This window comes from Balaenoptera acutorostrata, chromosome 8, assembly GCF_949987535.1.
Source record: "Balaenoptera acutorostrata chromosome 8, mBalAcu1.1, whole genome shotgun sequence".
NCBI lineage: Eukaryota > Metazoa > Chordata > Mammalia > Artiodactyla > Balaenopteridae > Balaenoptera > Balaenoptera acutorostrata.
The window spans coordinates 6,172,881-6,198,442 of NC_080071.1; the positions used below are offsets into that span (position 1 = coordinate 6,172,881).

Sequence of the window (25,562 nt, forward strand, 5' to 3'; positions counted from 1 at the left end):
TAAATCAACAGGTAAGGAGTAACTGGATTACTGAGCAGCAATTAGGGACCAGTCAAAGTGAGAGAGGGTAAATTTGTATGGGAGTAATAATCACCTTCTTATTTATTTACTTATTTGCCCATTATCATTTAACCAGGGTGATGAATTTATATTATCAATTAAGAGGCCACATGTAGGTTGAAAAATAAATAAATATACTGATCCCATAGAAAGATTATTGTACAGTAAATACAAGAGGAAATTAGAACTCAGTGATGTAAATGAAAAGTCTCACTAAAGGTAGTGCAGAAGTTGATTTTAACCTCCCTAGCAGCCAAAGCAAAGAGTAGCACAATTCTTCATGGTTTTTCAAAAACTAAGACCTGAATGATATTTCTCCTATAATTTTTCAAAGCAAAATCATGTTTTGAGGTAAAATATATATAAAGTGAAATGCATGATTCTGCTCCTTTTACTCCTCTCAAGTCACACTGAAGCAGAAAGTCAAATTGGAGTTCTATAAGATCCAAATTCATTAAGAGCCAAAAGCAATAAGGTTCAACTGTGCAGCCTGAGGTAAAGTCTGAAGATCCTCAAAAGTAATCCAGTTGTCACGGATTTCACCATGTTCCTTTACATGCTAATGATACCTGAGGATATTCATCCTCAGAATGCCTTTGCTTGCTCCAAGGATATGTGTGGTGAGGGGGAGAATATACTTTTCATCACCTCTTTCCTGCATTCCTACTTGAACAAATTATTTATTTCATTTTGTAGACTATCTCAGTCCATTAAAGGTTGTCTCTTTACTCTACCAAATCATAATGTGTTGAACACCAACACTATTTTTTTATTTCCATCAAGAATAAGACACAAGACTTTTGGCTGGAAATTTAGGTAGAAAAAAGTTTACATTGCAGGACAATAACATGAACAATCACTAAGGTTCTTTGTCTTTTTCTTATCTCTTTGTCCATCACAAAGTCTTCCTGCTTGGGCCACCCAGATTAATGTGTTTTCTATATACCATAGAAAGATAACTTGCTTTTTAATATTTTAATTTTATTGGAGTATAGTTGATTTACAATGTTGTGTTAGTTTCAGGTGTACAGCAAAGTGATGCAGTTATACATATACATATATTCATTCTTTTTTAGATTCTTTTCTCATATAGGTTATCACAGGTAGAGTTCCCTGTGCTATAGAGTAGGTCCCCATCGTTCATGTATATTATATATAGTAGTGTGCGTGTGTTCATCCTAAGCTCCTGATTTATCTCTCCCGCCATGTTTCCCCTTTGGTAACCATAAATTTGTTTTCAATATCTATAAGTCTGCTTCTGTTTTGTAAATAAGTTTGTTTGTATTGTTTTTAAATTAGATTCCACATATGAGTGATATCATATGATATTTGTCTTTCTCTGACTTTCTTCACTTAGTATGATAATCTCTAGGTCCATCCATGTTGCTGCAAGTGGCATTATTTCATTCTTTTTATGGCTGAGTAATATTCCATTGTATATGTGTATACCACAACTTCTTTATACATTTTTCTGTCAATGGACATTTAGTTGGCTTCCATGTCTTGGCTATTGTAAATAGTGCTGCAATGAACACCGGGGTGCATGTATCCTTCTGAATTATGGTTTTCTCTGGATATATGCCCAGGAGTGGGATTGCTGGATCATATGGTAGTTCTATTTTTAGTTTTTTAAGGAACCTCCATACTGTTCTCCATAGTGGCTATACCAATTTACATTCCCACCAACACTGTAGGAGGGTTCCCTTTTCTCCACACCCTCTCTAGCTCTTATTGTTCGTAGGAAAATAACTTATAAAATTAAAAGCAATTACAATTGTTAATAATGAATATTTGAAATAACTGGGAAAGAATTAAAGAATTATGAAATAAAACCAATGAGATAAAATGAAAGAACAGAATACAAACAAGTTGAGTAAAAATAAATAATAATAAACAATAAATAATGAAATAAATTAAAATGGCATAACAAGAAATAATAAAGGTCCATCTGTGTAAAGAAAATAATTTAAAATAACAAAGATTAAAATAAATAAAATAAAAATTGAAAATGTAAAAGTGAGTTATGAAATAAAGCAGGGAAAGAGATTTTAAAAAGTAAAAAAGAGTTAAAATTATAAAAGAATCAATATTGGAGTAATAAATAATAAGAAGGAAACACAAGGATCAGATTGGACAAAAGTGAAAAGTTAAGGCAAGAAATTTTGATTGGAAAAATTAATATTAAAAATAAGTTGAGGGGGCTTCCCTGGAGGCGCAGTGGTTGAGAATCTGCCTGCTAATGCAGGGGACACGGGTTCGAGCCCTGGTCTGGGAAGATCCCACATGCCACGGAGCAACTAGGCCCGTGAGCCACAACTACTGAGCCTGCGCGTCTGCAGCCTGTGCTCCACAACAGGAGAGGCCGCGATAGTGAGAGGCCCGTGCACCGCGATGAAGAGTGGCCCCCGATTGCCACAATTAGAGAAAGCCCTCGCACAGAAATGAAGACCCAACACAGCCAAAAATAAAATTAAAAAATAAATAAATAAATAAGTTGAGAAGGAAGGATTATATGGGAATTCTCTGTACTTTCTGCTCACTTTTGATGTGAATCTAAAACTGCTCTAAAAAGCAAAGCTTATATAAGAAAAGAAAAAAGAAAAAATAGATAAATAAGCTGAAGAAGAAAAAAAACCAGTTGAAAGCCATGTAAAGAAGAACAAAATATGTTAAAACAATGCAGTGGAAAATAGCTATAATTTATTTTAAACAGAATTAATATATCATGAATAAGATAAATGATTCTAATGAAAGAAGTTAAGCAACATGATTCTTTATCAACACCTTTTTTTGTTGTTGTTTTAATGAAACCAGCCTTTTGTAGCTTGGATTCCTACATTATCAAGTTTGGAACTGAGATTAGAAAAACTTCAGAAAATAAACAGGAAAGCTAATTTTTCCCCCAGTGGTCTGGAATAGTTTGAATAATACAAGAATCTCCTATTCTTTTAAGCTGAACTATAATTCAACAATAGTTGCACAAAAGTATTCAAACTTCACATTGCCTTCTGTATGACAGCTCTTTAAACTCATTTCTAACCTCTTCTGAAGGAATTGTTCTTTTCAAGTATTCCTCCAGTTCAGTCTATTTTGAAAATGTGTATCGTGTTAAAAAATAATCTCTTTTTCCAGATTATAGAAATATTTCTATAAAGCAGGATACTATTCTCATATATAAATACAAGTTAAATTTCAAGTTTATGAATGTTATTTTCTACTTCTTACTAACTCTTCTCTAATACATGTACTTTCCTTTTCTAAAGAGGAGCCCCTTAGAAGCATTTCCTGTTGGCCCTTAGGAACTTACTGTAACATTCTTTGGATTCTAACTAATAAAATCTCTCCCATGTTCAGTGTGGGATTTAGGAAATTGCTATATTTTGGTGGATGTGTACTATAAAAGCTGTGGGAAGTAAATGAGTAGGAACCAGCAAAGCTGGTGTCTAGATAATGGACACATGCACAATGAGAATTTTTACAGCATTTGTTAGTGGTGCTAAAAACCATTTTGCCAGAGAATCAGAGGAAGAAAAGTCAAATGCTAGAGGAGGATCTTGAAGAGTCACCTACGAACATCCACCCTTCACTGCCTCTCTTGATAGTCACTTTTAATATTTTAAAAATGTTTTAAGGAGAAGTGAGTTATTAGAGTAAAAGGAGGGCATTTGTATTTCTACTTTTACTGTGAAAAAAATTCTAGTGTATAAATCTTTGCCTTTTAATGGAAATTTTGCATGAGTGACATCAGCATCATGGCAGAAGACACTTTCTTTGTCTCACCCCTTCAATCTACACACAAACTACAACCAATGAAACATCCATAACTCAACAGAAGTGTTCTCTTAGCTTCATGGACTTGTATATCCAATTCTTTCCTTAGGTTTGGAAATTTCTTAGCTATTATTTCTTTAAATAAACTCTCTACTCCCTTCTCCCTTTCTTCTTCTGGAATACCCATTATCTTTATATTGCCTCTTCTATTGGAGTCAGATAGTCCTCACAGAGTTTCTTCATTTAAAAAACAAACAAAAAAACTTAGTTCTTGCTCCTCTTCTACCCGAATCATTTCTAGCTTTCTGTCTTCGAGCTTAATAATTCTCTTCCTTATGGTCTGCTCTATTTCCAATGCTCCATCTCATTTATTGAGTTCTTCAGCTCCAGAATTTCTGTTTGGTTCATTTTTAGAGTCTCAGTCTCTTTGGTAAAGTATTCCTTCTGATCATTAATTTTATTCCTGACCTCATTGAACTGCCTTTCTGAGTTTTCTTGTAGCTCATTGAGTTTCTTCATGACAGCTATTTTTAACTCTCTATCAGTTAGATTCTGTGACTTTGTTTTCTGGAGAATTGTCAAAAGTCCATGACAAAGAATTTTAAAGGCAGCCAGGAAAAAAAAAGGATAGTAAACTACAAAGGAACCCCCATCAGGCTATCAACAGATTCCTCAGCAGAAACTGCCATGATCAAGTGGGATTTATTCCAGGATGCATTGATGGTTCAACATCATAAATCAATAAGCATAATTCAATACATTAACAACATGAAGGATAAAAATTACATGTTCATCTTAATACATGCAGAAAAACTATTTGACAAGACAAAAACTCTCAATAAAATGGGTACAGAAGAAACACACCTCATCATAATAATAGCCATATATGATGAACTCACAGCTATCATACTCAGTGGTAACAAACTGAAAGCTACCACTTTAATATCAGGAACATCACAAGGATGCCCACTCTCACCACTCTTATTCAATGTTATATTGGAAGTCCTAGACAGAGCAACTAGGCAAGGAAAAGAAATAAAATGCATTCAGATTGGAAAAGAAAAGTAAAACTGGATGACATGATTTGTGGATGACATGATTATATATAGAGAAAACTCTAAAGATGCCACCAAAAAAATCTATTAGAAATAATAAACCAATACAGTAAGCTTGCAGAGCACAAAATCAATATAGAAAAATCTGTTGTGTTTTTGTACACTAACAACGAGCTAACAGAAAGAGAAATTAGGAAAACAATCTCATTTACAATCACAACAAAGAGAATAAAATACCTAAGAATAAATTTAACCAAAGAGGTAAAAGACCTATATACTGAAAACTACAAGACGTTGTTTAAAGAAATTGAAGAAGACATAAAGAAATGGAAAGATATTTCATGCTTATGGATTGGAAGAATTAACATTGTTAAAAATGTCCATATTACCTAAAGCAATCTACAGATTCAGTGCAACCCCTATCATTATTCACAGAAATAGGACAAAAAATTCCTAAAATTTATATGGGACCACCAAAGACCCCAAAGAGCCAAAGCAATCCTGAGAAAAAAGAATAGAGCTGAAGATATCACACTCCTGATTTCAAACTATATTATAAAGCTATTGTAATCAGAACAGCATGATATTGGCAGAAAAACAGACACATAGATCAATGGAACATAATTGAGAGCCCAGAAATAGAACCACACATATATGGACAATTAATTTATGACAAAGAAGCAAAGAACCATACAAGGGAGAAAGGATAGTCTCTTCAATAACTGGTGTAGGGAAAACTGGACAGCCAGGTGCACAAGAATGCAACTAGACCACTATCTCACACCATACACAAAAATCAAAATGGATTGAAATTGAATGTAAGACCCTACACCATAAAACTGCTATTTAGACAGTAGGCTCTTTGATGGCAGTCTTAGTAATGTCTTTCTGGATATGTCTCCTCTGGCAAGGAAAAAAACAAAAAAACAAAAATAAACAAGTGGGATTACATCAAACTAAAAAGCTTCTGTGCAGCAAAAGCTACTGTCAATAAAATGAAAAGATAACCTACTGAATGGGGCATTTACAAATCATACATCTGATAAGGGGTTATATCCAAATATATAAAAGATTCATTCAACTCAACAACAACTAAAAAACAAACAACCCAATTAAAAAATGGGTAGAGGACCTGAAGAGACATTTTCCCAAGGAAAACATACAGTTGGCCAATAGACACATGAAAAGATGCTTAACATCACTAATTATTAGGGAAATGCAAATCAAACCCACAAATATCACCTTATGCCCATTAGAATGACTACGATCAAAAAGGCAAGAAATAACAAGTGTCAGAGAGAATGTGGAGAAATGGGAACCCTTGTGTAGTGCTGGTGGGAATGTAAACTGGTGCAGTCACTATGGAAAACAATATGGAGATTACAAAAAAAATTAAGAATAGAACTACCATACGATTCAGCTAATTCGCTTCCAGGTATTTATCTGAAGAAAACAAAAACACTAATTCAAAAAGATATATGCACCCCTATGTTCATCGCAGCCTTATTTACAATAGCCAAGATATGGAAACAACCTAAGTGCCCATTTATGGAATGAATGGAAAAGATGTGGTGTATATACATATATATATATATATATATATATATATATATATATATATATATATACACACACACACACACAAAGGAATACAAATACAACTCAGCCATAAAAAAAGTAATATTGCCATTTTCAACAACATGGGTGGACCTGAAAGGTATTATGCTAAGTGAAATAAGTCAGATGGAGAAAGACAAATAACATATGATTTCACTCATATGTGGAATATAAAAAACAAGCAACAAAAAAAACAAAAACATCAAAATAAATGAACTAAACCAAACAAAAACAAATACAACAAACACATAGATACAGAGAGCAAAGTAGTGATTACCAGAGGGAAAAGAGTGTGGGGGGAGGGCAGATGGGTAAAAGAGGGCCAGCTGTGTGGTAACAGATGGAAATTAAACTTTTGGTGGTGAGCACAGTGTAGTGTATATAGAGGTTGAAATGTAATGTTGTACACATGAAACATATAATGTTATAGACAAATGTTATCTCAATAAAGTAAGAAAGAAAGAGAGAGAGAGAAAGGAAAAAAGAAAAAGAAAGAAAGAAAGAAAGAAAGAAAGAAAGGAAGGAAGGAAGAAAATAACGTTTGCGTTGCCTCTTCCCATTTTGCAGTTATCAAAACTTTAGTACTGCTGTCATGAAGTTAGTGATGTCAATATACTCATTATTTTGTGTCTTCTGTTTTATAGAAACCTCAGAAAACCTCTCCTTATCAAGAGGATGATAGCAGTAACAACATTACTTTGAGAAAATCAGTTATTAAATAAACAAACAGTAAAAGCATAACTACTACTACAAAATGGTTTACTTGAAAGCAAGCCCTTGCTCTAGAGTGGGAGTTTTAAAATCCTTAATGGTCATTTTCTAATTCATTAAAGTTCCCTCTATTCAGATGTGATGACTCATTGAAATAGGGCCAGCAATATTAAAAGCATTTGCCTATTTCAAAACTGTTTTGAAAACTCTTTGTAGCTCAGCTCTGATTCTTTTATCTGCTTACTATTTGAATACAGAGGAAAAAATAGATAATTTTGTTAATTCCAGTTCTTCATATAAACAATCAGATATTTGGGCAAATCGACATGCAAACATATCTAATAGAGAATATTCAAGTTCCCCTGCTAGAGCACAACATATAGATTGCCTTGAATGCCTCTGAATTTAACAGTGAGGGGGGAAATTTGATCTAGGAAAAAGTGAGTGGGTTATAGGAATTTTAGTTTACAAATGAATTTTTTAAATATTTAATTAATTAATTAATTAATTTGGTTGTGCTGGGTCTTAGTTGTGGCAGCCAGGCTCCTTAATTGCCGCTCGCCTGCTCCTTAGTTGAGGCTCTCCGGCTCCTTAGTTGTGGCATGCATGTAGGGTCTAGTTCCCTGACCAGGGATCGAACCCGGGCCCCCTGCATTGGGAGCCTAGAGTCTTAACCACTGCACCACCAGGGAAGTCCCTACAAATGAATTTTAAGTACCAACTGGCAAAATGTCATTTGCTTATAATAAACCCTTGTATTTTTTCTCAAAAAAAAAAAAAAACCTCAAAAAACTAAAATACTACATATAGAGGATAGGAAAGCCCGTGCTCATTACTGGGGGAGTTTTCTAATAACCAGAATATATATCTCCTAGGAAAGAGAGAACAGATTATCTATTTAGCCTAGTGATTTACTGTTATTTGCTTTCCCTGTGAGATGTGAGGGAGAGGCAGAAGAGGGAAGAGAGGAGGGGAAAAGAGTGGGGGAGAAGGAGAGGAGGGGCGAGAAGGGGTGAGGACAGGAGGGAAGGAATGGGGAAGAAGAAAGAAGAAAAGGGAGGGGGCAAGAGAGAGAGAAAAGGCAGGGGAGGAGGATTAAGGAGAGTAGAGGAAGAGGGGGGAGGGGAGGGAGTAAGAAGGGGGAAGGATAAAAAGGGAAGGCAAGAGAAGAAGGCAGGGAAGGAGAGGAAAGGAGGGAGAAAAGGAAAGGGGAGGGGAAAGAACAGAGGAGAGAGAAATTGGGGTGTGTGTGTGTGTTGTTCCTGATATTGTTCCAATATTTTCCCCTACCCATGTAGAAAAGATTTGGCATTCCTTGGCTTCAGAATGAAATTGCTTGACAAGAACCCCCTGACCTGGGTTTTGAGAGAACTTATGTTATATTGGTTAACCCCAAGAGGAAGGGGGAAAGAGTGTTGGGAGTGCAAAGTGATGAGGCTGGGAAAGGAGAGGCAGAAGGGAAGAGAGAGAAGGAAGCTACTAGGCTGGCCCCGGAGTATTTTGCTATGTGTAAAACGTCTGGGGTATTTCCAACACCCCCTTGGAAGAAGAAGGAAGGAGAGTCCTAATAATGACTCAGATTAAATTTCCCTCCACAGAAGTGAGAAGCTAGTTCCTAAAATGTTTTTACTTAATTAGAAAAAATAGATCCATGTGAAAGTTCCTATATACGTAGGGGAGGAAAAATAATTTTCCCTCTACCCTTCTGAGTTCTTAGCTGGGATCCCTGTAATAAAAGACAGATTAACAAGAGAAAAAAAAGTAAGTTTATTAACAAGAATACCTCATGTATACATAGGAAATATCCAGGAGAAAATGAATCATTCTCAGAGCTGGCTTAGAATTCAGGCTAAATTCCCATCTTAATACGGAAGGGAAGAGGAATGTATGCCACATCGTGGAGAACATATGATTTTTAGGAAAGATCAATGGGCCCTTAGAAGAAAGGATGAGAGATACAATAGTTTGTGACAAGGTCTGTCTGTGTGTGGTGTGGACTTCTAGTCTTTTCTGTGATAAGACTCAATCTTCCCTGGTTAATGAAACTTCTGAGGAGGGCATTTATGAAAATTGGGTTCCTTTCGGATCTATCTTTAGGCAGATAAAGGGAGTTCAGAGACATCCTCTCCCTGCATTTGCTGTTTTTCAAGTGCCTACAGCTCATAATAGTCGATATGCCACAGTGGCATGTTTTGTGGTGACATGTCCTGAACTACTACAGTTCTATTTTGGGGTGGCATATTCTGCTACCCTTCAACATCCAAGTTTAAGACTGCAGCTTTTTATCAGTCTGTCCTCACTGGCCCCCGAGGTTCTCTTTTACTTCTACAGAACACTTTTAATAGTTGTACCTGAACTGGCCACCAACCAGCATCTTTGTCTTAGTCACATACTTGTTTTTACTTATTGAACATTTAGCATTAGAGCTTCATAGTTGGATCTGTAGCCTTGGATTCTTACAGAAACAGTTTGCTACACTGAATTTAATTTGATTAATAATACTGCGAGCCCCCATTGAAGTCTACTACTTTATGCCACGCACTGGCCCAGCCTTAGTGAATTAGCCTTGAAGAGTAAATATAAAGTTCACGGTTTAAGAATTAGTTTTTGAGAGAACAGACTTTCCCTCATATCCCCAATCAGCAGTTTTGATGGAAGGAAATGAATCATCTTCTGAAAAAAAAAAAAAAAAACAACCTAATTCAACACATATTTTCTTAGCTCTATTCATGGGCAAACTCTGAAGAGGATAAAATCAAATTCTCTGCCTTTCAGAGACATATCATGTTACAGGCCAGATGACATACATGGAAATTAATAGACAACTTTGAATTGGTACCACATTTATCCTGGCAACATGTTTCCTCTTTCTGTTTCCAAAAAAGAAGAAACGGAAGCTCACTCTGTTCTTTCTTTTCCCTCCACAGCTGGCCTTGCAGTGGATCTTTCTTTCACCACTCCTGTCACGACTTGTTATCTCACAATCCTTTATATTTTTAGGGGCTTATGTGAATACTGTAAAGATTTTATAATGGAAAACCATTATATCCCCAGGAACAAAGAATATTCTTAATACTTTTTAAAAAATGAATGAAGGTAACAAATTTAAAAAGACATATACAAAATATAAGAACTAGAATGACAGCTTAGACCTCCAAGCAAGTTCTTTAAAAGTGGCTATGTTAAACAATAGCTTTTAAGACAATATTTATATGGCATGGGCTTTAACATTATCAAAAGACTTTAGAATAAGTAGTGTGAAAGCAAGACACTTTATCTCTACTTCTATATGTATCTATATCTGTCTCCTGCAGTTAAAGGAGTATAATTCTCCTACCAAAAATGACACAGACTTCACCCTCAGGCTCACTTCCTGGATGTTAGAACTGGACAAATTGTCTAACACTCTTACAGCATAAGGAATAAGCAAAATAGAAAAAAAAACCCACAAAATTTGAGATACTCTGGATTCAAAGTTTTATTCTTCCAACTTAATAAAATTAAGACACTCTATAGTATTATTGTAATGATAAGATTCATGAGATGAAATACATTTTCTTTCCACTGTTCAATTACTTGTATGAAAGTGACTTCATGTCTTTTACCCCCATCTCTCATACACTGGAGGGTAATGTTTTTGGTCTGGTTAACTAAAAAAAAAACGGGACGTGTTACTTATTAACTTATGTGTCTTGGTACACTGGCTCTCTAGGTGCATTGTTTTATATCTCAGTAATCTTGATGCAAAGGTACTTCTATGTCTCCATCTGATAGATGGCATATGAGCCTCAGCACAGGTGAGGTAAATTGTCCAGAGTTACACAGCAAACATATGGTAGAGATGATTGAATCAAATAATGCTGTACCTGGTATGGTGTGGGGCTCAACAAGGGGTAGATGTACAAGTGAGTTAATTATTCAGGCCCAGTCTCTATCTTTGGTCTTCATTCTGAAACATTTTGCTCTTGGTTTTTGATACCTAAAAGGATATTCACTAAAAGACCCAAGCTCGGGAATAAGCGTAAAGAGATAATGAAGGTAGAACAATAGATAGCCCGCAGGCTTAAAGGAATAATTTCCATTTATGAAGTTTCCTAGGCTAGTTTCCACTTGATCTTCAAACTCTAACTCTTTCTTCCTTGATTGTTTTGTTAACTGTCTAGATTTATGATTTAGGACTTCTAAAAATCCACCTATTGGGCAATAAAGTATATTCTAGAATTGAGGGCCAATATTAAACTTTCGACTAAAATGTTAATTCATTAAATATCAAACTCTACCTTCAGACTAGAAACTCACAATGCTTTTGACAGTGGGGTACTGCCTCGAAATCTAAGTTTTCCTTATCTCCCAGAGTTGGGAAAGAACTCTTCTCTAGTCCTTAGTGTATTCCATAGCCCAAAGCAAGGAAGGAATGCACATTTGGGGATTTAGTTCCTGGACAAACTCATTGGTTCAGTTCACACAAAAATGAGGATAATCTATTTACTCTATAGGATTATTATAGGATATAGCTCACATTCTCAAAGGTCTTAGTTGGAGGACAAAGAAGTGTTTACCTAAGTGTAAAGGGCAGAGCTCCTTAGGGAGCTGCCCTAAGCAGAGCCCCTAGTGTTTGAAATAGAAAGGAGGAGCAGCATTTTGTTTAGATGTTTGTCAGTGATTGGAGATTGACAATCAGCATACACAGAGTGGGAAGAACTAAAGTTGGCTCACAGAGTCCCCGAAGGGTGGAGTCTGAGCAGAAGCGCTTTCAATTTCTCACCCAGAAGTCTGGCCTATAAACCTGTAACGAACTCGTGAGAAGTTTTTTTTGTTGTTGAAGGAGAAACACTGGGAGCTGTGGACCCCACTGGAATCCTAGCCGGTAAGCCCTGAGACACTGATATATATACTCTGTACACAAATATACATTCAGTGATTTTTCTAAAGGGATATTCTCTCTGCTAGAATTTTTGTCATAATGCTTTAGAGGTTTCTTCTGCCAGTTTCTTCTCTTTTTCTCCTCCAAATTATTTTCATAAAAACGGTGCAACACCCTAAAAGTGTTCTCACCTTTAAAACTGCGAGTTAAATGAAGAGATTTTTACCAATATAGTAAAAAAAGAATTGATGTCAATAGTATACTGCAATTCATCTACTGAAAGATAGTTATAGTTGAATAAGTTAATCTTGGTACTTGAGTTTAAATGGTAAGATTTGATCAAAATTCAGATTATTAAATAAGCTTTAGGTCCTTTGTTTTCTGGTAACTCTAGTTGTCTTTGGTGCTGTTAGTCATATTCAGTTTTTGTTTAGAGAAGTGAAAATGCCTATTTCTTGAGTAAGGTTTCTTCCCCTTTCACTCTGTGAGATGTTTGCCTAAGAATGGAAGGTTGATACACATTTTTTCTATATAGCTAAAAGAGTTTCTTTTTTCTTTCCTGCTTTTACTTTGAGGACGGAGGGGTGTTTTTTAGGTAGTAATATTGCAGCAAATGCATTGAACTTATTAATGTGAAACTCAGCATATAATTCATATAAGCTTAGATATGAAGTATGCAGCTATGTCAGTGATGTCACTCATTCCTCAAACAATGATATATTTAAAGAACACTGTTCCATGCACATATATTAAGTAATACTTTCTTTCTCAATGAAAAGCTACACACTTTCTTCATAATTTGCTTTACCAGGTTCTAATCTTTGGACTCAAGTGAATAATTTGCTCATTTCAGGCATGAAACCTGAAACTGTGTAAAGATTAACTACTGGGTAGTTTAACCTTAGACCTGTGGGCAACTAGGAGATCCTGAATTCCATAATTCCATAAAAAAGTTTTTATGACTATAAGAGTTTCAGCTTTAAAGTTTTAGCTGTCTAAATAAAATTGAAAACACAATTTACAAAATTTCAAAAGCTAAATTGACAGTAAAATGGCAATTTCCATCACAAGGTATTAATATGAAAATATATTATGAGACTATCTTTTATCTCTTTAGAAAGGAATTTACTTAAATAATTTTATTTGATCCTAACCATGATCTTCTGAAGTAGAATTTAAGATAGTTTTATATAACATTGCAGCAGAGAAATGTTAGGTGACTCGCCTAAGACCATATGTGTACATGTCCACTTTTAAAATAAAATTAACACTAAATACATTAAGTATAAAATTCAGAATTTTTTAAAACTTGGGTTGAATTTCTTTATTTCAATATCAGAGCATGTCAATCTACCTGCAAATGGTAAACCTAAACAAGGCATAAAATTACAGTTTATTAAGCACTAATTGTCTTAGTGGCGGGGTGAGTGCAGAATTTAGCAGGAATTGTTATGAGTTAATAAACTGGTTTCTTGGAGTGAGGGCACTGTGTTGTCATGGGCACTGAGGATTTTATTTACTTCTGTCGGGAGCTGTGCCTGTTGGCAGGGTGGCACCCAGTTTGCTCTTCTGGAAAGACTATTTCACCAGCAGGTATCTTACTGTCAGTGCAGGTGAGGTTTTGACACCTGGGCTATGACAGGCCCAGAAGTAGGACCAGCACTTTAACCTTTGCCTGGCTGGGACTGAAAGGATTAAAAAGAGTAGATGGAGTTATAGCCTGTGGTGCTTTGCAGACTGAGTACAGGGCTGAAAAAAGAAATAAAGGGAGAGAAAGGGAATGAACCAAAGAAACATTGGAAGGAAAATCAGGAAACAAGATTGAAAGAAAAAGAAGTGAGAGGTTCAAGTCTTGGGTCAGGAATTCTTCTCTGCACATTCCACCCACATGCCCTGTCAAAGACAAGCACAATTTGACTCAGCTCCTCAGGCAAGTGCAGTGCCAAATTGTGAGCTCTATTATCCTTCTCTTTCATTTTTGTTTCTACTCTATTGATTCCAGAGTTTGGTCTCAAAATAGGGGAAAATGACTCTGATCCCTCAGAATTGTTACAGGGATTAAATAAGAAACAAATATAAAGAGGCTAATGAGTTAATACAAATATTTTTTTTAAATGAAGTTGAATTTTATTGCTAATATGATGGTAGAAAATTAATTTGTGTATTGATTTAGATAACCCAGTTAGAGTTTAGAGTCAACCCTGATGAACTCTGAAAGTGCTGACTCTCCAAAGGAAGTCTCAAATATAAGGCAAGCTCTCTTGATTCTGAATCCCATTGAAAATGTTCCTTTAATTATTTCCTCTGTGGTTGGAATGAGGAGGGTATTCCTCTAGTAACAGTCATTAATCCTGTCAAATAATTCACCAAGCTATTTTGTGAATCTTATTCAATTGCCATTTGGGGGGGAACACTCTATCTGAAAGGCACTGCTCAGGAATGGGTTGGCTACAAAGATAAATTAAACAAGATTCAGGCGCCCAGGTAGATTACAGTTCAATAGCAACTCAATCAAGCTACCATAAGTAATGGGTTTATAGTAAATACACACTTGATAGACAGAAAAACAGCTCATGGGATTCTTGGAACAGTCAAGCAGGCAGCCTCCCAGGCCTTGCACATAGTTTATTGCACAAAAAGATTCAATGACCCTCCTGACCGGCTTGTCTTGTCACCTTTTCAGGAGGCATAGCTGTTTTCTCTCTTACCATCATGTGATTAAGTGATTCTTACTTGCTGTTGGAATCATTTCATGTTTTAACAATCAGTGGTTTGGCCTGAGTCCGAAAAATGAGTCACTCATGACAATACTCCTTCTAGACCCTACCATTTTATTGCTCCTCTCTTTGACTCTTTTAAATTTTTGCTTCTGTTTCTAACTGAATAAATAGCTATATCTCACAGCTCAGATTCTTGGAAGAATTGGATTATATGTTCAGCTAAACACCATCATGACTGTTGGGCTAGAGCTTTTACAGCAAGGCATTCACAGACCACTGACAAAACAGTGCATTGTCTTTAGTGGGTCGAGTGTCCAGCAAAGGTCTGGTCTACTTACTGTGACCAGGCAATTGATAATGTCAAGCAGTGGAGACACAGTCATTGCTATTTAAAAGGCAGGTTCCTTCATCAGAAAACTATAGGTAGAGACCCAGATAAAATCAAGTTGTAGGCATGGCAAGCATGTTTGGTTTTTCCCATACACATATGTATCTAAATAATTATAGTACCTAGCAGAATATATTATCATAAGAGGTGTGCTCGTAAGTGTTATAGGTGTCCAGAAGAAAAGACTACTTTTAGCTCAGATAACATGACAAGCCTCATGAAAAACAACAGTATTTGAGCTAGGGCTTGAAGGGTGACTAGGATCTGAATATGTAAAAGGGAAAGTATAACATTTTAGGCAAAGGGACAGAAAAATCACAGAGATAGAAAATTTCATGAAGCGGACAAATAATTTAGTTTGGTCAGGTATTAAAAGAACCATCAACATCAATATCAAAAGCTTTGACATTGGTACAAAAGCATGAATCGGAGCAACTGGAAACTATTAACTAAAAAGAAGCTAAAAAACATACTCAGATAAAGCTCAGTAACGTTATCTGGAAATATAAAGAATGGCTCATCAGGGGAGACAATTGGCAATTGAGAAAGGAAGAGGTCAAATAAATAAGCAGGAGAATTTAAGTTCAGAATACAGGAAGTATGTCTATTGTAAAACACTCAGATATACAACTCTTAATTGCTTAACACTGTGTGTGTTGGTTGCGGGGGGAGGAGAGAGAGTGAGGGGTAGAAGAAAGATGACTGAACTGAGATTCTAGAACCTCATCTCTGTTAGTTTCAGTTGGTCCCTAAGAGTTCTAGACTTTATGTACAGTCTATGAGTTGAAAAATATCAAACTTCTACCTTGTGATGCAATTTTCTCATGAGCTACAGACTCAAACATTCAATCCCCAGCTTGATACTTCTACCTGGATGTTTAATACTCACCTCAAACTTAACATGTCCTAAACAGAACTCTGATTTTCCTCCTCAAAATTTTTCTTTCCTAGATATTTATTTCACCACTTTGAACATATTTGCTCATATCCCAAAGCTAAAAGTCACTCCCTTTCTTCTTCTCACCAGAGATAATTTATCTACTTTTTTCTCCAAAATACGTCATAAATCCACACATTTCTACTTTTCCCCTCACCATATTTAGTCTACTATCATTTTTTCCCTGAACTACTAAAGTAGCCTTAATTTGCCTCTCTTTTTTTCACTCTTATAATTCATCAGAAAGCAGAAAAAATGACTTTTATTTAATGTAAAGTAACATCATATCACTCTCCTACTCAAGACCCTCCAGTGATTTCCCATTAAAGAGAAAAATAGCCAAACTCCCTTCTGGCTTTCAACGGTCTTTATGATAAACTTTTGCCTCTGCTTCTCTTACCTTATAGTCTTCCCTTCTCCTTGATTCCATGACTGCATTAGTTGAACAGCCCAAACCCATCTCCACCTCAGGACCTTTGCACTTTCTGTCATCTTCCTCCAGGTCCAGATCTTCACATGCCTAACTTTATAACATGATTCAGAAATGCTCCTATATCCCTGCCTCAGAGAGATGCACTTGACCCACCCCTCTAAGGTAGCAGTTCCATGCCCCAATAACTCTCTATCCCATTCTCTGCTCTCTCTACTCATAGCTCTTGAAACTATCTGAAGTTACATTATTTTATTTAATTATGTTTCCCTTCTTCCACTAAAAAGTGAACTCACCAAAAGTCACTATTTATATACTCTCTTAGATACTGCTGTTCTACCAGTGTTTGGAGCTACACTGCAGTTGCTCAATAAATATTTGTTGAAAGAGTAAATAAATGGAAGACTGTATATGTGGTGTCAACAATAGTACAAGTATGTAAGTAAAACTAGCCTGAGCAAATTTCTTGACACCCACCAGTCTCTGTTCCCAGAGAGTGTTCCAACAGGTTCTTAGATGTGTGTGTTAAATTAGATGCCCACCCCTCAGGCCGGAGTTTTAATATAAGCAGGTGAGCCTCCTTGACTGTAAGTCTAAGCACAATTGGCTGCCTCTGAGCCGGCCCCTGGGACAGGTGAGTCTGAGCACGTAAGCTCATTAAGAGCTATTACTCAGGTCCCTACTCTTTTGTGAGTCTTGGGACTCCAGCCCTATTGACTTTCCAAATTTTCTGTTTTGGGGGCTTGTCTCTTAAATGCATGTCTTAAAACTTGAGGTATCTGATGTGGGGTTTGAATCCTTTGCTTCTCAGGGAGAAGCTCCAGGTTTTGATTCCCTCCAGATTGTGGGTCACCACATGGGCAAGAGGGTGTTAAGGCCAGATTGTGTCCTAGCCTCTTCTACTCGCTTCAGTGTGGTTTTCTCCTTGTTCTCCTGATGTGTAGTTGACGCTCAGCCAGCCTTTAGGTTTTTTCAGAGGAAACTGCTTCATATGTAGTTGTAGACTCAGTGTGTCTGCAGGGTCAAGTGAGTTCAGTATCTTCCTGCGCTGCCATCTTAAACAGGAAGCCTCTCCTATTCTTGCTCAATTTCAAAAAACTAAAACTTTGGGAAATAAATACAAATATAAAAAATAAATACAAAATAAATATAAATATAAATCTCCATTGTCATTTATCCCTTTCCGAAATTTAAGTTTTCTTTCCAAAAAGGTGGGAAGTGTTAGAATGATGACTAAAGGAAGCAGGAAGTGCTTTCAAGAAACACCACAGGGTCCTGCTTTGTTCAAAGATGCTCTGTATGACTGTGAAAGAGAAGTTTCTCATTAGCAGCAGCAGGTAGATATCTTTGGTCTTCATATGGCAAAAATTACTAACATTATTTAAGGTGTTTAAATACTTTTTCATCAATATTGTTTTTATTCACAATAAAGAATTTGTTAAGGTTCTATTGTATATATGTTCATATTTTTAAAACTATGATCCAAGAATCATTGGGGATGGGAGAGTGGAGGTGGGCTAGGGAGAAGGAGGATAAGCTAGGTGGGGCACTGCTCTTCTATACTTTTCACAAAAGCACTGTTACCTCCTAGTAAGACACCTAAAGGAAAAAGTGCTGACATTATATATGTTTGAATGTCATTAATTTGGACCACTTCTCAGAAAATAAAAATGGAAAGAGCTAACACTTATTGAGAGCTTACTTTGTCTTGAGCACCATTACCTAATTCAGTCCTTTCAGCATCCCTAAGTTACTATTATTTTCATTATTATGTGCATGAGAAAAACTCAGGCATGGGGTTTAATGCTGATTGTTAATTATATTATTTGTGAGGTTGGGAAGATGAGAAGCTTAGTTAAAAGGTGTTTTACCTAAAAGCTAATTTTCTACCAAAAAAAAAAAAATGATGGTGGCTAGATTATTTTTAATTTTTTTCAAATTAATTTTTAGAGGAGAACTTATAATGGAACCTTCACCTCTTGAGTTACCAGCTGACACAGTCCGACGCATCGCATCTGAACTTAGATGTCACCCAACAGATGAGAGAGTTGCCCTCCGCCTCGATGAGGAAGATAAGCTGAGGCACTTCAGGGAGTGTTTTTATATTCCCAAAATGCAGGATCTGCCTCCAAGTAAGAATACTGGAAAGGGTTTTACTTTTCTTAATCAATTTATTAACATATTTGCTACTGCATGTGTTCATCATAAATCTTTGAAAATCATTGTTCTGTTACATAATAGAGCCATTGCAATTGTGTCTGCAAAACAGCAGGCACCTGGTGGTATTAAATCAACCTGTCAGCCTACCTTAGTCTCAGATTCTATATGTTTCCTCTCCTCTTCTGAAGAAAATACTTACAGGGTTCTTATATTGTCATCTAGTTCTCTGAACAATAGAGTTACTGATTGAAAATTACAGCAGATGCATTTACTTGTTCTCTTAAGCACTCAGAGCTCAAAAAAATTCTTTTTCAATACAGTATTAGAATACCTTTTGTTTTGTGGCACCTAGTTCATGATAACATATTTGTCTAAGAGAGAATATTATTTTGGGACTTGGATGTATTAGGAAGGATGTTACATAAGTAGCCATCTTTGTGTGTTGTGGCACGTATGACTTACAAAAAATAATTAAATAAATAAAATCAATGCCTAAGAAATGCATATTGCATTTCAAAAAATTAATACAGTAAACTGACTTTGTTCTTGTTTTGGAGGACGTTCTGTTTCAAAAAAAATAGGTAGCACAGGTAAAAAAATGAAACAATTTTTCATATTTGGCTTAGCTCCATTTTCCATCAATGAAAAAGTTTACAAGTTGAATAGAACTGATCCACCAAAATGGGTTTCACATACTTAATAATTCAGTCTAATTTCCTTTTTTCTTCAGATTAACTGTGGCAGGTACAATTTTGGATACTCATAATCCAAGAGTGTTAGCTAATATGATTTTAAGATGAGATTGGGTCACATAACTGTCATATTTGGCTTATATTTTATTATGTAACACAGGATGGCACCTTGTAAAATTATGTAAGTGTAAAATAAAAGGAAGCCTTGTATCCAATTTAAAGTTGCTTACTATCAATTGAGGAAGACATTGATGAGACCAGATAAAATGGGGTTATAAGTGAAGTGATGTGGGATCACAGGAAAAAATTTTCTATGTCTTTCTGGAATCTAAAATGCAAAGGCATTTTGATTTGAAACTTAAGGGATAAAAAGAAATATCAACGTGTGAAATATGATGAAATTAAATCTAGGAATATTCTATCAGTGATGGGAAGGAAGGGGCCTCGTAACATACAGAACACAGTGTGGAAGTCCTCAAAAATTCCCAGGACCCACTTAAGACAAGTTAGCTCTGGTGACCCTGCCCCTATGCGTTCTCCAGCCTCTGGGCTGCCTGGGGCTTTGATGAGCCCCTAGTTCAGGCATGACAGCAGAACCCTGGAGTGCCACAGAGTTTAAGATTGCCTTCTCAGCACGCAACAAAACTATAAATTGGGAATCAAGGCTCTAGAACTTTATGCCATTTATTGAAAGCTGTAATTTCCCCATGATTTAAAAAACTTTACTTTATTCCTTTTCATGAGTGATAAGAAAAACAGACACAACAAAGTAAGCAAATAAATACACTAACAAGACCTTTCCAGTGAGGGCAGAAAATGGTATCAGAGAGAAGGAAGAACTGAGGAGAGAAAATGGCCAGTGGTACATTGTAGCTGCAGCCTGGGCTGAGATTTCTTGGGAAATAATGCTAACTAATGGCCACATCTAGACACCCATCTATGAACAATGGCTACTTCCTCAACACTGGAGGTGATACATTAGGGAGTTTTGATTTCTTTGCCTGTCTTTCTTTTCTTAAGATGTCTTTCTTCTATGTACTACCATTAGGGATTTAACGTAGGACCCAACTCCGGATTTTCAGGTATAAAACCTATTGAAATAAATGGGTACACAGAAAGTTAAAATGCTATTTTGAATTTATCACTTTTTCTGTTACTGAACTTAAGCCTCATTAACTAACATAACTCTCATCCTCATGTTGAGTCACTTACATTCAACAAATATTTATTAGTTACCTTTACACATTCCCCCTCATGCCTTGAAACTTACTTTCTAATCCAACTCTCCCATTCCCAGCTCAATGGATTTGTAGTATAAACAACTAACAAAACTCACAGGGTATGTCCTGGGAGGCACTGTGGTCTGATTTTAATACCAGATCAACACAGGACTCTTCTACTAAGCTTTGAGGTAATTTAATCAGAACCCAGATAAAGATAGTAATGTACATATAATCACTTCATTATACTTAAGAGTTGACTCTAGTATCCTGATTATAGATATCACATTTGTATAAATAGAAAATAACTTAAAAATCACAACCTTGGTTAAGTTATTGCTGATTCTTAAAGAAATATAAGGGGAAAGAAGATGAATGATTCAATAAAAATTTAAACAATTCATTTGTTAAAAAAATACAGTTTTGAATGATACAAAAATTTACTTCATTAACCCCAGGAGTTTTTCTAAATTAGTTATTGTCAAAGTGTGTGGTCTCCTGACCAGCACATGAGGATCACCAGGGAATTTACCAGAACTATCAATTTCTTGGGTACCACCCCAGAATTACTAAATCAGAGACTCTGAGGACAGCCCAGTCATCTGTACTTGGTCTCTTCGGATGGTGTCATAGATAGTTGGATTAATTAACTTCTATTCTCATTATTCTCACTCTAGGAGTTCCTTACTCTCTGAAGGTTCATCCTTTCAACAAATATTTATTAAGCACTTAATCTGTTCAAAACATTATTCTCAAAACAGTTTATCGTGAACTAAAGAGCAAAGTTGTCACTTTCCTGAACTTTTATTCAAGTATGAGGAGACAGATAATAAACAAAATTACAAACAATGTAATGTGTACTCTATCTGGTAGTGTGCTAGGTGTTATAAGGGCCGGGAGGGTGGGAGGAGTGTCATTTTACTCAGGGTGGTCTTCGAAGGAAACACTGATGAGATGACACCTGAGCAGAGATAAGAATAAAGTGTGAAAGTGAGCCTTAAGGATACAGAGGTGAAGACAAGCCTGGTGGCTCTTTAAGTTTGCCCTGCCAAGCATTTTTAGTAAGTTAAATTTAAGCTATCCAAACAAGATCTATTATTATTCTGACTCTGTGATATTTAGCCTTGGTTAGATAAAACTGACATAGAAAACTATCATGCTTGAGTTTGTATCCAGGGATTCTATATAACATAACAGAGCCTCTTCAGTTCAACTACTGTTAGTCTCAGAAGACAGTGACAAGTATGAGGTATCAGTAAATGAAATAAAGGAAAGTGTGCTTTTCAACATAAACTGGAATCCTTTATTTAATGATAGCTAATGCTGTGTTAAATAAAGGCTTTATCCAGCTATAAAAGACATCTATTTATGACTGTGATTTTAATAATGACTTAAATAATATCCATATGAAAAACAATGGAGTATCTCTGACTTAAAAGCTAAATTTTCTAGACATTTTGAACTTCTCATGGCAGTTGAATTCTGTAATTTAATGGACTTATTTGCATCCTTCTCTTTTCTTTTGTATTATTCTATCTGCTCCCTGAGAGTAGGGACTGTCTGATTTCTCTATGTCTGAGTGGGTGTCATCTAGGCAGACCCTAGTGGGGGAGGCAGCCAATAAGATCTTATCCCTCAGAGGGAAGAGCATGTGCAAAGACACAAGCAAGAGAAAGCAAAGCTACAGACATGATCGAAAGATACTATGTAAATAGGTGGGTGTGGGTAAACAGTAAATAGTATATATACAATAGGGTAAATAGGATAAGAGGGTAATCGCTATAATAGCATAAATAGAAAATAGGTGGGTGTGGGTAACTGGCAATAAACTAAATAATTCGAAAAAAATTTTAACTATTAATACTTTGTAGTGTTTGAAATTTATGCTGAGTTTATACATAGCTGTGAAAAATAAGCTTGTGACAACAAAATAGTATATTCATGTTATAGATATCATTTCATCAACAGTGTAGAATCATACTGAAGAGGGTGAAAATAGAATTAAAGAAATGATTTAGAATATCTTTGCAGAAATCCAAAAGGGATTGTGAAAATCCAAGTAAATGCATTGGAGGGGAAAAAAGGGAAGAGAATCAAGAAATATTTGGAAGACTCATTGAATAAGCCTGAATCATTAGCCATTGAATAAACTATTAAGTAGGAGAAACATAGTGTGAGCCAGACTTTCTGATTTAAGTAACTAGTGGTAACTAGTTACTTAAATAACTTATTTGGAAACTGTTTATTTAAAGAGAACCCAGGTTTGTTTTTTTTTTCTTGTTGCTCTGCCCTTTGCAGCCTTCATCTCAGAGTCCAAGAAGTTGGTAACTGTGTTTCAAGCAGTAGAAGCCGGTAGGGTCAAAGAAGAGAGTGTGTGTGTGCTCTCCCTTGAAGAAGGTTCCCAGAAGTAGGCTTATTACATATCCACCTGCCCACCATGCCATGACCCCATCTCTCTGCAAGGACGACTGAGTGTAAAATATCATTTTTATGCTTGCGTTACCAAACCAGGTTCATCTGCAGCAAGACAAACACTGAGATGCTGAGATTTGCAGCAAGAAAAGGGTTATTCATAAGGCAGTCAAGCAAGGAGACAGGAAAACAAATCTCAAATCCTCATCCCTAGAGGTGAAGGGCTTTAGATATTTATGGGATAAAGAAGCAGGGTAGTCTGGGGCATGGGGGTTGTGGAGAAAGGTGACTGGAGATAAGAAAAAAGTGAGGTAATTGTTATTCTATGGCAGCACAACTGAGCTACATGCTTCTTCATGGGACACATGTTCACAAAATGGTGACCTCAGATGTTCTGAGGGTGGACTTTTTGGCCCTCTGACGTCAAAATCTCACCATCAGATGCTGGCGCATGCCCAGTTGTCAGTGGTCTCAACCAGTCTTAACTGGTTTAAGCTCAAACTGGACTGAGTTGACTCCAAGTTCCTGAAAAAACAACTTGGTCAAACATCTTATTGTTTAGGTTACATGCTGCTTAGAGGATATGCAAGTGTTTGTAAAAAACAATGACAGCCAGCTTAATCAGTGAAGGCATATTACAGCTTATTATTCATTAAGCAAGTTATCATTTAATGGATCTAACTGATGACTACCCTCAGTTTCACTTGGAAGCAACATGCTTTTGTTTTGTTTTGTTTTGTTTTGTTTTGAATAAGAAGATTAGTCCCAGACCTTCTGAAATAACTATATAAGGAATTAGTTGGACAAATTTTAATAACATGCCTATACCTACATCTCACACCAGAACAATTTTTTTTGGCCGCAGCACGCAGCCTGCAGGACCTTAGTTCCCCAACTAGGGACTGAACCCATGCCCCCTGCAGTGGAAAAACCACTTAACCACTGGACCAGTGGGAATTCCCCAGACCAATTAAATTGTAATCTCTGAGTCAAGCCCAGTCACCATATTTTTTTAAAGCTCCTGATGTGATAGACTAGTACCTAAATTCAAATGAAATATATAAAGATCATGAGGATATATATATTATTTTTAAAAATTAACATTTCATGAATAGATTATCATAACTAGTTTAAAAAGTATTATACCCACATATTTATAATTTTAAAATGATTGTTTCTCTCTCTCAAAAACAGAAGAATATCTGGTACTGGTATCTAACAACATATTTGCAATTAGGATCATGTTTGGCCAACTTTGATAATACTAGTTGGATGCTCCAAACACACTGAGTGCTCTTTTTGTGGAAAGCATTAGAGTAGGAAATTTATATATGTTGAAGACATAAAACTCTACTCAAAGACTCTAAAATACTTACAACTCAAAATTTAAAATAGCTTCATTAGCACGCCAATAATTAATATATTAAGGGGGCATGTTTCCTTTCAGTTACCTGAACCTAGTGAAATGTAGCAGAATTTAAATCACTCCAAAAGCACCTGACCTGAGAGGGCTACTCGTTGGGTTATTTTAACTACAGCAGAAAGGGTCTAGAAATATACTGTAAGAGGTGGCAGGCAGTGGTAATGGATAGGATCAAAAGACATCAGCAGAAGTATGCATTCACTACTTTAGGCAACTGGATGTGGGAAGTCTCCAATGAGGAGGGATTGCTAAAGAAAAAAGTACTAAAACGTAACCCATAAAGGAAAGATCTACTAATATAAAGGCACTAAAGCCAGATTACAGTTTTCTTATCTTTATTTTCTCACTTCATTGAAGGAATTAAAAGCAGCAGCAGTGAGGAACAAGAAGAACAAACTACAATAGACATATTCCTCTGTTCCAAACTATAATTTTCTGAATTAGATGAACCCTGAGCTGGGGATGAGGAAAACCTTTGAATCTGAAGTGATGTTGAAATTTTTATTCATATTTAAGAAGCAAAAATGAAACTGGTTTCTGGGTTAGATTTGAAAACATATAAATGAACTAAAAGAATAAGCAAATAAGGTCCAGAGTGATGGACATTTTTGATGCATTGAAATTACTAAGAAGCAAACAAATGAGTTTCCAGAATCATGAACTCTAGGGCAATCATAGCACAACCTTTGTCAAGAGATGAGACTTCCAGACAAATGAGGTGAGGCCTGTTTGTAGAAAGCTGAAACTCTTCAGTTCTTAGACCATTTAAAGTCAAGTGAACCTTTAAGGAGGATGTTATAGGTTGAATTGTGTCCCCTAAAAATGTAAATGTCCTGTCCACTAGTACCACAGAAAGTAACCTTATTTGGAGATCGAGTGTGTAGATGTAATCAGATTAAAATGAACTCAATAAGATGGGTCTTAATACAATATGACTTATAAAAAGGGGATATCTGGAGACCAATGGGGAGATATGCAAGAGGACTACTGAGAAATTATAAAAGCTTATGCCCAAATCGACATCTCCTACTTCAAAGAAAAGTAATATGAATGCATCATTTCTAAAATACATATTCTGGCAGAACACTAAATCCTCAATATT

At 36.0% G+C, this 25,562-nt stretch overlaps 1 protein-coding gene across 1 annotated transcript in view; it reads left to right on the top strand.

Moving 5' to 3' along the window:
• The first annotated feature begins 11,908 nt into the window (after positions 1–11,908).
• KYNU (kynureninase) overlaps positions 11,909–25,562 on the top strand; it is a 100,680-nt gene continuing 87,026 nt past the window's right edge. The window contains exons 1-3 of the mRNA XM_057550916.1: positions 11,909–12,081; positions 17,765–17,890; positions 18,504–18,685. Coding sequence (XP_057406899.1) covers positions 17,844–17,890; positions 18,504–18,685 — 229 coding nt within the window. The 5' untranslated portion in view covers positions 11,909–12,081; positions 17,765–17,843. The remainder of the gene's footprint in view (positions 12,082–17,764; positions 17,891–18,503; positions 18,686–25,562) is intronic.